Source organism: Cucurbita pepo, chromosome 12 (genome assembly GCF_057944985.1).
Source record: "Cucurbita pepo subsp. pepo isolate OVF chromosome 12, ASM5794498v1, whole genome shotgun sequence".
Taxonomy (NCBI): Eukaryota; Viridiplantae; Streptophyta; class Magnoliopsida; order Cucurbitales; family Cucurbitaceae; genus Cucurbita; species Cucurbita pepo.
The window spans coordinates 11,667,222-11,680,618 of NC_141809.1; the positions used below are offsets into that span (position 1 = coordinate 11,667,222).

Sequence of the window (13,397 nt, forward strand, 5' to 3'; positions counted from 1 at the left end):
CTTTCAGAGTGGTTTGAAGACAGTTGAAATGATCATTGGAATTGGGCAGTAAGGATAAGATTAAAGAAGACAGCTGAATGGTGCAGATCTGACAGCTTAATATTAAAGTGTTCCAAGTTCATACCAAGATAAATAATAATAATAACTATTTAAATTAATAAGAAAATAGTTTCACTTCATAAATCTTGTTATTACTATTACAACTTGGTTAAGATCTGAAATTAGTTGATTATATCTTGTTTTTGGATGAAATTTATGTATTTCCCCATTTTTAAATAGTCAAAATTGATACGAAATTCTTCCATCATAGACGAGTTTGTCCTAAAAATTATGACTTAATTTCTCGATGCATCTCTCCTTTTGTGTACTAAATTCATACAATTTTGTTAAAACATTTATTTGTCCTAGGGTTAGGGATCACGAATCTCCACAATAATATGATATTATCCACTTTAAGCGTAAGCTCTCATAGTTTTGTTTTGTACTTCCCGAAAGGCTTCGTACCAATATAATATTTAAATATAACGGGGCGAATGGAAAAAAAAAATGAAAACAAATTTACACTCGGGTTTCCACCTAACTTTGAAAAGACACACCAGCCACTTACCAGAATGAGAGAAAGAGAGAGAAGTGTAAAAAGAAATAGAGGTATCATGGGTTGAAGATAAGCCACATCAGCTCTCACATTACTATATTAGATGTACATTTTATAATAATGCACTATGATCAAATAATTGGAATATTTTTTTTATCTCTATACTTTATACACAAAAATATGGAAATAAACACTATATATTTGTATTTAAAAGGCACTAAATATGAAGCTTAAAGGGGAAATAGCAGAAAACAAATGGGAAACAGCTGCAATTTCTTGTTCACTGTCTCAGACTGATGGCACTAACTTGTTGTTGTTGTTCTTCTTCTTCTTTCAATGTTTCTCTTCTCAAATCTGGTCTTTCAGTTTCAGCTAAGCCTATTAGCAGAATTTGGATGCTCAAACCTACAAAGTTTCCACTCAAGAAGTCACTCCCATTGCAGATCAGATCTTCCATTAAGAACAAGGTCAACATCTTCTTCCTTCGTGTCTCTTTGTGATTCTTCATCATCTTCTTCTGTCTGCGCAATTTCCTTTAAAACGAACGACTTTGTAGAAGTAAATAACGGTTCTGATGGAACCTTATTCTCTGGTTGATACACGATCCAAGCCATTGCTTTTGAATAGGTGACTCTGCTTCTATGAGTCATTTGATAATAACGGTTGGTGAGTACCTGATTATCAAGTTTGATGAAAAACTAACAGGTTTTCGAGGATCAATCGGAGGGAGTGATTTGCTACACAGACGAGAATGGGGAGATCGTCTGTGAAGGATACGATGAGGGCCCTCGCTTTCACCCAAACCTACCTGAAAAAGGCAACCATCAAAGGTAAATGAATCAGTATTCTGAACTAACCCATTGTTCTAAAAAGAGATTTTTTGGGAGATGTTGGATTGATGGTATATGTTTTTGCTGTCTTTTGGCCACAACTAGAGAGACAGAGATTATTGATCTGCTACTAAAACAAAGTTGGATTCATCTAGGAAGAGGTGGAGGAGAGCTAAGCCAGGCTGACAAAGGTGTAGCTGTTCAAAAAGACTCGAATGTTAATGGCTTCAACTCCTTCTGCTAATCTAATTAGGGTCCTACTCTTTTGGATCATATGGATCATACTCAAATATAATATCGAATGTATGTACTTGGCATGTCGAATGTAAACAGACAATATATTGTTTTAATTCAAGTAGTTTCGAGTAGATGTACTTTCTTCTGTATCTGAATCGCCCCGAATTTGCATAGTTCGTCTTGCATTCATGAGGATGAGCACAATTCTGCAAGGAAAATAGGTAAATTCTGAGTCAAATTCTTAAAACTTATGGCTGAAGATGTGTGGTTGGTATTCTCTGTTCTAGCTTAGCAGCAGAGAGAAAAGAATCCAGACATTGAGATGTATGATTAAAGTACAACATTTGGAGGTAATATGTTCTGTGGAAGCATATGACTAATATGGAGAACAGAAGCTTTACACTGTAAATCTAACTATAACACTACCTATTTTATACAAAGATCCTAATCAAGAGGTGAACTAATACTATACCTCCTTCCTTAGTGGCTTTAGCGGCCTTCTTTCACACCTCACGAATTATCATCACCTCCTCTTGCTCTTCAACAATGAGATTTAGACCAAAAGGAAAAGGGGGGGGGGGGGGGGGGGGGGGGGGGGGGAAGAATCTACCTAAAAGAATCAATTTACTCGAGATAAAGAACAAAAAGTGAGAGGTTGTACTCTGAGATTCACTCACGTCTATCTACAACGTAACGGACACGACATCAGATTTTCCATCCTGCATGTTCTCGTCACCTAAGTCAGATTGAGATTGGCTCGGAACGATAGATTGTGGAAACCACTGGTCTGGGACCATCAGGAAGTAGGTTGTCATTGCTTTCCTGAACCTCTTCTTGTATTCCTTGGGTGAGATCACTGTTGGGGATGAGTTCTTTGCCCCACCAAGAATGCCGGTAGCCTTCACCCAAGTCTCGAGGTGCTTGTCCCACGTATACTGTCTCATGAAATCAATGATCCCGATAACCAGTTCGTGTTTCTCCTCATCCACCCCAACCAGCAACGAGTAGTCCATTACGCCGATTGACTGCATCACCACAGGTTAAGTGACGTGTGAGAATGTGTAGGAAGATCGTTTACAGAACATCAAGAAAATACACATGCTGATAAACTTACGGCAAGAAATGATGTATCATTCCAGACAGCTCTCTCCAACAATCGTTTTGCTTTGTTTCCAACGAAAATTGGAGAAGTTCGCATTGCTTCGATCAAGTTTTGGTCCAACAGAACTTTGTTATTCCCAGTTGAATCAGCATTATACCGTGATCTTGAGGATCCTTTGAGATCATAAAGTCGGGTAACATTCCTTCTAAACAGAAGATTCTCCATAACCAGAACATCCATCTTTGTTTCTTTACCTCCTTTAAGATGTTTTGCCGTAACCTTCCACCATGAAACCAATAACAAACAGTAAATTTCAGAAAAGATAACCTCTAGGCACAATATTATAACCATTGTAAGCTAATTGAAATGACTTCAAGCATCCGAAAAAAGTTATCGTCTTCATTTCTATTTTACCAGCATTCCAAAAGCAGGAAATTTTTGCTTTTTTTTTTTTTTTTTTGGGGGGGGGGGGGGGGGGGGGGGGGGGGTGCGGGGGAGGTAACCATCAAAATATGAATTCGCCATTTATAATAGACTACTATTAATCTATCTTGAAGAGTTATCTTCTCTCGAGCAATGGAAAATTCTCTAAACATTGTTAAATTTCATAACCTGACGATGTATTGAAGCTAAAGGATTAGAAGTACCTGGTAGATTCCAAGAATCTTTGCTAGGCATGTAGGACTTCTCGTACCAATTGATTCAGACAAATACTTGAAATATTCAGGTGCAAATTTAATAAATGACTCCAGCTCTGTCTTGGTGACTTGCTTAATTATAAACCGATCGTCCAGAGTTTTGGCAAAGAAAACATTACTCTTACCACCTTGGGCTCCCCACTTCTTACAACGACTAAGAGACTTTACAAAGTCAAGTTCTGAACAACAAATCCTCCTCAAAGCTTCAAATCGTCTAGCATAGTAACAGGTAACAGAATATTTTACTCCACCGTGCGGGCCATATTCTTCGAAAACAATTCTGGGATTAAGGGACTTTGGGTATAAAAGTGGATCCAAACTAATAGAGGTACGAGGTCCAGAGATGGATGAAACACTGTCATCTAAAGGTCCCACACTTTTGGAAGTATCAAAGGAGAAGTCATCAGAGGACTGCAAAAATGATTCTGTGTACGATAAGGAAGGCAACGAATCACCACAATCTCTCAGTTTTTCTGCCTCATCAATCAGCTGGGAATGATATTCTGGTGACATTAGAGCGTAAGCTATGATACTTGAAGGTTCATCATCATAGACCGGAACAACAGTTTCATTTACACCAAGAGGCAAGAACAGCCTAGCTCCACCTTGAAACTCAAGCTCCCAGAATGAGGACAGAAAGACAGGATTGTGTTTTGCTAGTACTTCAAGTTTCTGGCCACTAGCTAGGAAGTTTTCATTAAATAAATAATAAAAGTTTGAGGAAGCCGTCTCTAACTGGCCTGCAAAGTTTTCGGTATCATCAAGTGCCTTTGAAGGAAGCGATTGAGAAACAGCATGGGTAACCCTGTCGACATTCTGATCTTCAGAACGATCATTCCATACAGTAATATCGATCCCTGATGAATCTGTCACAGTTGAATTGGATAAAGTATGGGGATTATCGTTTGCTATTCCAACTACAGAACCATTTTCACCTGTCCATGCAGCCTCAAGTGTATCTGATAGACTTACCATCCTAGAAAACTGCTGTGTCTTTGATTCTAGGGTTTCAGATGGATCATTAATGCTTTCTTCTCCTTTATCTGAATCTGAATCTCCAACTTCTTCGATTTGAATGTCAGGTTGCGCCATGCTGGTAACGAACTCCTTTACACTACTTGATCCTTCATTACACTGTTGATAGGCAAGACGAGAGTCAGAAGATTTAAGGTCTTCAACAAATTTGCTGTTGGTGCTAATTTCAGAGAGATTCTCGCTATCAACCACAAGTCTCTCTTCGGATTCTGCAATAAAGCTGCCAGCAGAGTTCCCTTTATCTAAACTGGCTGCATGGATCAACTGCTGGTCCCATACATAAGCTTGAATGAGTAACTTCCTACGCAGATAGTTGATCTCAAGAATGTCTACAGTACCCTGGCTCTGTTTTCCTTTCTCATTCGCAGTCTTATGGAGTGATTCCTTGACCACAAACAATAAAACCAACAAAATTAGCAAGAACTTAGATAACTTCGAAATAAACTTCAAACGTAATAAAATAAGTTCTTTATATTTTTATATATAAGAAACAATTGTGGTTTTGGAGACGAGCAAAGTTCTTCATGAATACATCAGTTAGGTATCACTGAGATGAATTCACTTCACAATAAAAAAGTCGACTAGAAGATACTTACTTCTAAGGTTTGTCTTTTTTTAAGAAAATAATAATAATCAGAGGATGCATCAGAAAATTTTAGGCATACACACAGTATAATGGCGTAAGAAGTGTTCAACAACTTTGAAACATCCTCATTCCTTAACGATACAAGCAGGTAACACAAATGAGCCATCTAAATGGTCAAAAAGGCATATGCACCATACAGCAAAGCAGTATAATACGAGTTCAACCACTATGAAACATCCTATACAAGATTACTAAATAGATCGGGGAGTAGAAAGAAATTTTTTTTTGACCAAGTACAAAAAAACGGGCCCTGAAACTTAAGAGATTCAAACTGAAAATTACAGTGTAAACAAAATGCATTTCCATAAATGTTTAGGAAGGATGGTTAGATGTCAAAGGGCAGTCTAACTTTAAAATTCACCATTTTAGGAGGCTCACCTCAAATTTGGCCTTCTCTTTTTGCAACAATGCCTCCAACCCAGCAATCTGGCGCCTTAGTTCCATTTTTCTCATGCTATTAATTGTCCCTGCACTAGATATTTTTTCTGCAATTTGACCAAGAGTATTCAACACTTCGGAAAACAAAAGCTCAGCCTGGTTCACCACCTGCTATAATCAGATAACTAAATCATCCATGTGCAGTAAAATTATATCATAAACATTTCAAATCTAAAAGTTATTGCACCTCATCCTTTTCTTTTTGTATCCACTCCTGATTCTCATAGTTGAAATCCAGTTTTGATGGTGGAAGGTATACAGAATGCACATCAGTTGAAGCATAGCGAAAACAAGCAATCATTCTCCCATATCTGCACAAGTAAAGCAATGAAAGATGATATTTTCAACTTTGGCTACTCTGATATCACCCATAGGTTGAAAAAGAAGATGCGCTAGTAAAATGAGAGACGGGTATGTTTTTCAATTTGGCTAGCTTGATATCCCATATAGGTTGGAGAAAAAAAAAAAAGAAAAAAAAGAATGAGAGCTCCTCACACAAAAATGCAATATGTAGCAGCAATTAAGTTGAGACTTCAGCTTCCAGAAGATGCAATTATCTTACATAACTTATCAAATTGGGGTTAAAAGAGTGGAGTAGCTGACTTCCTCCAGTTAGTCAAGTAAAAATTTTGAGTATGAGTTTTGAATATTTTTTTAGATCCTGTACCGTTTACAGCCTCAAATATGTTTGAATTGGAGGCCTTTTATTTGTTCCTCTCTCGAGGCACGGGAACACCTTGTCCCATATCCTTTAGGCCGTTTTGTTTGTCCTCTTTTAATGAATATCTTTCTGTTTCCACTATTAAAAAAAAATCATTGCATTCCGGTGATATGTGGACCCTATGTATAAATAATAATTTTCTGAATCAAGTATAAAAAATAAGCACACAAGAAAACGGAAACCAATATATAAATTTACACCAATTATAAAAAATGGCCTACATAAAACTATTTATGGACTTAATTACAGAAATAACAAATTGACTTTCAGTAATACGAGAACGATCAGTTTCATTTCAGTTCTATGCTCTGATACGTCTAATGAAGACTCTGGTTTCTCTCTTTTCATGGAGGAGTCATGCATGAAATTGAGAGGCAAATTACTACAATTATGAATTGCCAGGTGTATATTATATATGAATATTGACTGATTTTGTAAACTTTTTTAAATTCAAATACTTTCTAGAAGCCAAATACTTACCCATAAAAACGAAGGCAATCTCTATGTAAGGAGTGGCCACAGCTTGCTACTCTGCTAGCAGCAATATGGTTTGAAAAACTGAGCTCTAAGAACTTCCCAAATGAGAGTCCCCATGCAGCATCTGACATCACTACTCTTCGAGTAGCTGGGGGGAAGCCATTGTTTCGTGGGCATCGCAGGCATCTATGCCACATCCAAATCTTCCCTTCCCTTTCACCTGGCAAGAGAATTTCTGGTAACTTTTTAACAGATATCGTGAGGGTGCCCTGTCTATGAGTATAACAGTGAACATGTGCTTCTGCAGGCATGTCGCAAGAATCGCATCGGTAAGCCTGAAATGGTACAAGGACTTATCGTTTTCATTATGTATTTCCAAGTTTTCAACAGAGAGAAATCTGATGTACATAAAAATAAGACAGCTCACCTGATTAAATAATTTGTCCCTTAAGAATCGGCCTAAAGGTTTATCAAAAGTCCCGTAGTATTTGATTCTAAAGAGATGCGACCTCTCACAGACACTTCCTTTCGATATGCACCTTGATGATAATGAGACCAAAATACTTTGATGGGCAGAAGATGCTGTAGGGAAGTCATCTTTCCCTGCTCCCAGTTCCTCTTTAGAAGTTCCATGCTCTTGATGATTTTGATTATTCTGTTGCGCAATTAATGGCTCTGAGCCAATTGGCAGGCCAGATGCCACTGAGTTAGCGTCTTCAGTATCAATAGAAAACTTGTTATTCCCCAACAACTCAAAAGATCCTAGTTCTTGATGTTTTTTATAACCATTATCAGAAGATTCTTCCATTTCTCCCCGGGTACCCAGTGCATTTCTCTCCATAATATGATATGGAGAAGGCTCATCACCATAAGACTCTGAACCAATTGTCCACGACATGGGATCAGAAGAGAAAATTGCTGTTGAATTTGCTATGGATGAACTTGGTTGTGAGAGTTGAGAACTAGGGCCATTTTCTACAAGAGGTACAGTGCTATTGCTTGATAAGATTAGACCTGAGGTAGGTAAGCTCATGGATCTTTGTGGCTCATCAATAGATATGCTAGGTTGCTGCCCCTGACTGGCAGGGAGACTGAAATCAGGCACCATTGATATGGATCTCTCAGCAACAGATGATTTCACAGGAATTGCAACAGTAATTGGGGAGTTCAAGGGAAGCTCTGGTAGAGAGGCTCCTTCATCAGCAAGAAAAGATGTTTCCAAGGCCAAATGATAAGCAGCAAAAACTCCATACTGAACGACTCGCTTTGCCTTCTTCAACTCATCCTTGTCAGCACCTCTAAGTAAAATCTAAAAGAAATAGACATGCAAAAGTTATAACTACTTAAGCCATTGGTCTGTAATTACACATATATTCTCCAAGTAAAGCACAACAACCAACGACCACAAGTAGCTCATTCCCTGGACCACTAAAAAAAATGAAACAATCATAAATCTGAATACCGTCAAGACATAACCACATCAGTCCTACCCAAAAGAAAAGTGTGCAAGGAAAGTAATTTTGAAATCTCCAATCTGTTTTTCCAGCGGATAATCCTAAGGATGGAAATCAACAGGTGAGCTATATTCATGCAGAATTGAAGTTCTGGCATTCCCAAGTTTTTTTCCCACCCTCTTATTTCTAGAAATTCTTGATGCATTACTTTTTATGCCCACAAAGACGCACGTGCTTTTACACATATGCATAAATTTGGCGATAGATATATCAAGAACTTACAGTACAACCCAATGGCTTTGGGCAGCCTTCAAAAAACATCAATGTCTTCACCGATCTTTTCCCTCTCTGTCCAGAAGAGGTCAGATCTTCCGTGAACCTTTCTACATGAAATAACTCACAGTATCCCAACTTTGGCGATGACAATTGATCAATTGAAGGAACTATCTGTGCACCTGTACAACGAGCTATACGCTCCAAAAGGGGTCTTTTGATATTAAGAACAAGCGATATATCTTTTGCGAGTAGGTACTCTTGTGCATATCTTGATACTGATTTTTCAACTAAAAGAACATCAGGGTGGTGTGCATCAATTTTTGCAACTGCCATCTTCAAATGGTCAATCTCCTATAAAGGTTTAAATTAAATTAGCCAAGACATGGGGAAAAAATAAACAAATGAATGCATGTGTAGTACAGATTATATACAAGCACTGGCAATTTATAATTAATAATTGTAGATTGAAACTAAAAGGTTACAACCTGCTGCAAAAGTGTATCGAAACTTGATAAGTGATTGGAAACCCGTTGGTATTCAAGTGCACCTCCAAGAATCAGCAAGCGAGACTTTTCTATCCTTGAGATCATTCTCCGATGGGCCACATTCTTCTTACAAACCACCCCTTTTACCACCATACTAAAAGAAAAGTTATTGAACTACTTGTCAGAAGGTTTGAAGAGCTAGAAAAGTATATGTAACTATAGAATAAAGATGAAAGAGTTATTGTGACTAGGGACGGAAATAGTAGCATTCAACATAAGTATGGATCACATCAAACTATATATATATTAAGAAAATGCTTAAAAATAAAGCACTAGCCCTTGCAATATTGGAAAGAAAGAAGAAGTTTAAAGTAATTGGCTAAATTGTTCAAATCTCCCAGAACTTTAATGTTAGTTAAATTATACCCTAACCACTTAAGAAGTTCTATTTCTACCTTGACATTCAAAGTTGATTCAAGTATATCCTCGAGCAGTTTTACTGTTAAAAAAAGTTACAGAAATTAACATGGTGCTGTATGGTAAATAAAGTAGTGGCAGACGTGGCCTTTAAAAATAAACGACAAATATGACAAGTACTAATAACTAGGCAATAACTTTTCAAAAGACGTATGCCATTCATTTTTTAACCTACCTCTACATCAGTGATTGCACAGTGATTATTGATACTAGCCACATTTGCCATTCATTTTCTAAAAGCCACGTATTTCCCTATTCTGTTTACAACTCAGCAACCACGTCAATTTTTATCACTTATTTTGACAGTAAAATTGTTCATTAGCATATTTGAATCAGTTTTAAATGCCACAGGTAATAGTGAAATTTCTTATATAATAGAATTAAAATTGAAGCTAACCTCAAAGTTTAAGGGCATTTCAATAATTTAGCCAAAAAAAATTTAACAACGGTAGGATGTAAATATACATGGAAAAAAATATTGCAGCCATAAGTAAGGGACAACTTACTACTTCAGTACTCAGAAATAAATTTTGAAGTTGATAATTTAGAACAAAATCAAATTTATGAGGAAAAATAATGGCAGTTACGGTTAAGAACTTGAAAATTGAGTATAGAGAACTCATTTTTCCTGTCTGTTTAAGGGAAACATAATCTATATTTAGAAAGATGCAGAATCATGATGCCACAAAAAGTATAGATTCATCAGTGGAAAAAAGCGGTCAAGATACAAACAATTGTGTAATCAAGCATGACAACGTCACAACATAAAAGAAGACAATAGTTTTTGTTACAAAAACGCATACACACAGAGTAAGTGAAACAAGACAGTTTTCTGACAGATCAAAAGCTATATATGCACCATAATAGTTACCTATTGCAGCGAAGTCCTGAAGCAATACATTTGACTTTCACGTAACCACCTGGGTCCATCTCACCACATCTACTCATATCTGGCTTTAGTAGTGTGGCAGCCTCCCAAGAGAGGGAAGTAATTATCTCCAACCAACTCTCTTTATCACTGATCTCACCCAAAGGAAGGTTCTCAACCTGCAACAATTGAGCAACTAAAGCCCTAAAATGTCCATCGACAACATTCTTCATGACATTCTTGTGCTCCTCACTAGACCTATCCCTACTACGATATTCCCCACTCCCAAAGCTGCTAGAGGCTCGCAAATATCCCCATTCACCTGCATCATGTCCCTCATCATCATCATCAAAGAACGTTTCTCTCTCGTCTTCTTCGTCTTCAGGTTCAGGTGGGATCCAGAGAAGCTCATTATTCTCAAAATCAACAGGTTCAGACTGAACATCATCCGTAAAGTCTAGAGAGGAATGCCCTTGATCTTCTCCATAAATAAAATTTGTGTCTCCCTTTTGGTCAAGATCGGCAATTCCTTCCAGACCTTGCGCATAAAAACTTTCCTGCAAGGGAGAGCTACTTAAACTTCTGACGTTGTTGTTTTCTTCATCAAGCTGCTCATTATGTGGTCCATGCTCATTGCCAATCTCATCAGATTCAGCTTGACCAAAGTAACTTGAGACTTCAGGAGGAGAATGGCTTGCTTCAGTATCTGACTTGTATGCACCATCATAATCGTCCTTGCCAGCACTCCTGATAACAGAGAAACCACGAACCACATGAGTTAACTAACCACAAAAGATGTTTCACTCTATGCCGAACTAATTAAAATGACTACACAGGTAAAATGATATTGAAATTTCAAATGAAATCCAGAACATTAACTACTCTTCAATCCTACAAGACTTGGAAATATGTGGCTCTTATTTTTTCAGATCTATGGCCAGTTGATCAATTTCAAGGATCTTATACCATTAATCTCAACCTTGAGGTTGAATCAAAATATTGATTAGTGACAAAGAGCGGAGACCCTATGATAGAGGTGGTTGGAAATGATCAAGATATTAAAGGGATTGCAGAGGCCAATCAAGAACAAAACTAAATGCGAACATGAGAGACAATACCTGTTCATGGAATAATTTTGTGGTATATCTCCTATGCTAGAAAGAATGTCTGTGCTCCTTCCCGAAGCCGATTCACCCGGTTGATCTCTGCCTGTTAAGATAACAGATGAATATTGTGGGCTGAGACCAGAATGCTCTTGAGCTTGTTGGTTGGCCTCAGAGGAGTAAGGCACAGAAGCAAGAGTAATGCTACTCTCAGCAGTGCCACTAGATCTAGTACTGGACAAACTTGCCACTGATGTTGAACTGGAGATATCCTGGTTAAGCACCCTGATCTCATGATCTGGAGCAGCTATTCCCTGATTCCATTGCTTGAAGCAATAGTTACAAACACGAATTCTCTCCCTCTCTTCACGAGGGACCCTTGAGTCACCTGATGGAGCAACTATTGAGTTTGCTGTACACTTGGCACAGAAGACTCGACCACAAAGTCGGCAATGGTGTCTACGGTTGATAAGGGTAAATTGTGCGTCACAATCGTAGCATACTCGGCAGCTCTGATCGGGCATCCAAAAATCCCTCGATACATTAGCTGATTCAGATCGCCAAGGGATCCACGACTTCCAATTACCAAGTATATCATTCAATGTCTTGTCTGGAGAATCCATTGACCGCCCACGATTCCGTTCATTATGATATGCTCATTTGATACGAATACCTGACAAATTCAACCTGAAAAATGAAAATTCAATCACCCAAGGAAGGAACCGCCATCAAACTAATTCAACCTTAACGCTAAGGAAGAACAAGCAAACGGAAAAAACAGCGAAAAGGGAATTTCGTTGTTGCAGAAATGAAATCCACTTCCGAATTCGCCTATTAGACCTAATTCCATGCTTCGCATCGTCATTAATCTTCCAGCAATGAAAGATGAAGTAGTTTCGCCATTAAAGAACCAGACAGCAATCTCAGACATAAATTAACTCGAAAGTAATGAAAGCGTGAACTAAATACATGGAATAAGAACAGCAGCAAGATCAAGAATCTTCTCAGCTACCTTCAGTGAGTTCCAATCAAACTCCTCCGAACCGACCAAATTCAATTAGTTCCAGCCCCGATTACTCCCACCACCAGCACCTTCAGCAACAAACACATAATACAGACAACAAAAATCACAACACTACTGCATATTCAACAGGATATCTTCGTCCTCTCCAACTTCACCATCAAACACTTGAAAGTTCAACGAAATGCATAAGGTGTCCAATTCCGATTGGCCTCAACTTGAACTGAATTTGACCACCACCACCAAATCCTCCTGAGCGGAAAGGAAGAAGCCAGCTCAACTCAAAGTTGGGCTTTGGATAGAAAGAATCCGTGATTCACTACCAAAAAAAGTTCAGATAGTGTGAAAGAAAGGGTCGGTGAAGAGATTCAAGGCGAAGATGGCGTAAAGAGAGAGAGAAATTTCTCGCAGATTCCCTAAACCAATCAACACAGAATTCACCGATCATCTCCACCACAGAAATCAAAATTTTGCATTCATCTGGTCCATCCAGATCGATAAACACCTCCTGCAAATTCTTCCGCTAATCTTAAAATCTTCAGTTCTTGGCTAGTCAATCACATGCTTTTCTTCCTAATTTTGATCACTCTTTTGCAAAAATCTTTGACAGTGCCCGAAAATAAAACGAAAAAGATGGAAATTGCAATATCTCTTTGTTTTTTTTTTTTTTTTTTTTTTTTTTTGCAATAAGAACTGAATAAATATGTTTTTTTTAATAATTATTTTTTTAATTTTAATTATTGTTCTTTTAAGCTTTAAATTATGCTTTATTTAATTAACGGGTCAAAAACGTCATTGGACACTGCGAACATTCATATTAATAAATCAATAAATATTTTTTAAAAATGATATAACAAATAAAAATAAACTTTTCCTTCAAACTGTAACTCTCTAAAATGTTATTTTTTTTATTTTTTAAATTTAACTTACAATT

At 37.6% G+C, this 13,397-nt stretch overlaps 2 protein-coding genes across 5 annotated transcripts; one reads left to right on the forward strand and one right to left on the reverse strand.

The window, feature by feature from the left end:
• Positions 1 to 654: 654 nt before the first annotated feature.
• LOC111807414 (1-phosphatidylinositol-3-phosphate 5-kinase FAB1B) lies at positions 655 to 13,125 on the reverse strand. 4 transcript variants are annotated; one of them, XM_087129451.1, is made up of 14 exons: positions 12,455 to 13,125; positions 11,458 to 12,115; positions 10,343 to 11,086; positions 8,995 to 9,148; positions 8,516 to 8,860; positions 7,207 to 8,088; positions 6,783 to 7,114; positions 5,769 to 5,892; positions 5,522 to 5,692; positions 3,412 to 4,881; positions 2,777 to 3,043; positions 2,340 to 2,687; positions 1,801 to 1,868; positions 655 to 1,403 (listed from the first exon to the last, which is right to left on the reverse strand). In XM_087129451.1, exons 2-12 carry the CDS (start codon positions 12,063 to 12,065, stop codon positions 2,346 to 2,348), a joined length of 5,439 nt encoding a protein of 1,812 aa, XP_086985577.1. In that variant the 5' UTR covers positions 12,066 to 12,115; positions 12,455 to 13,125; the 3' UTR covers positions 655 to 1,403; positions 1,801 to 1,868; positions 2,340 to 2,345. The 4 variants fall into 4 exon arrangements, with proteins under 4 accessions (XP_086985577.1, XP_023548900.2, XP_086985578.1 ...); XM_023693132.2 differs by having other exon boundaries at positions 11,458 to 12,129; XM_087129452.1 differs by having other exon boundaries at positions 5,522 to 5,689; positions 11,458 to 12,129; positions 12,455 to 13,124.
• Positions 892 to 1,793, forward strand: LOC111807416 (uncharacterized). The gene is made up of 3 exons (XM_023693135.2): positions 892 to 1,062; positions 1,301 to 1,425; positions 1,531 to 1,793. Exons 1-3 carry the CDS (start codon positions 892 to 894, stop codon positions 1,667 to 1,669), a joined length of 435 nt encoding a protein of 144 aa, XP_023548903.2. The 3' UTR covers positions 1,670 to 1,793.
• Positions 13,126 to 13,397: the final 272 nt, after the last annotated feature.

Coding starts and splice junctions, on each gene's coding strand:
- LOC111807416 (XM_023693135.2), top strand. CDS start 892: ATGGCACTAACTTGTTGTTGTTGTTCTTCTTCTTCTTTCAATGTTTCT. Junction 1,063..1,300: donor GATCTTCCATTAAGAACAAG/GTCAACATCTTC, acceptor AAAAACTAACAG/GTTTTCGAGGATCAATCGGA. Junction 1,426..1,530: donor GAAAAAGGCAACCATCAAAG/GTAAATGAATCA, acceptor GGCCACAACTAG/AGAGACAGAGATTATTGATC.
- LOC111807414 (XM_087129451.1), bottom strand. CDS start 12,065: ATGGATTCTCCAGACAAGACATTGAATGATATACTTGGTAATTGGAAG. Junction 9,149..10,342: donor TCAGGACTTCGCTGCAATAG/GTAACTATTATG, acceptor CTTTTCTTTTAG/TATGGTGGTAAAAGGGGTGG. Junction 5,893..6,782: donor GATTGCCTTCGTTTTTATGG/GTAAGTATTTGG, acceptor TTACTTGTGCAG/ATATGGGAGAATGATTGCTT.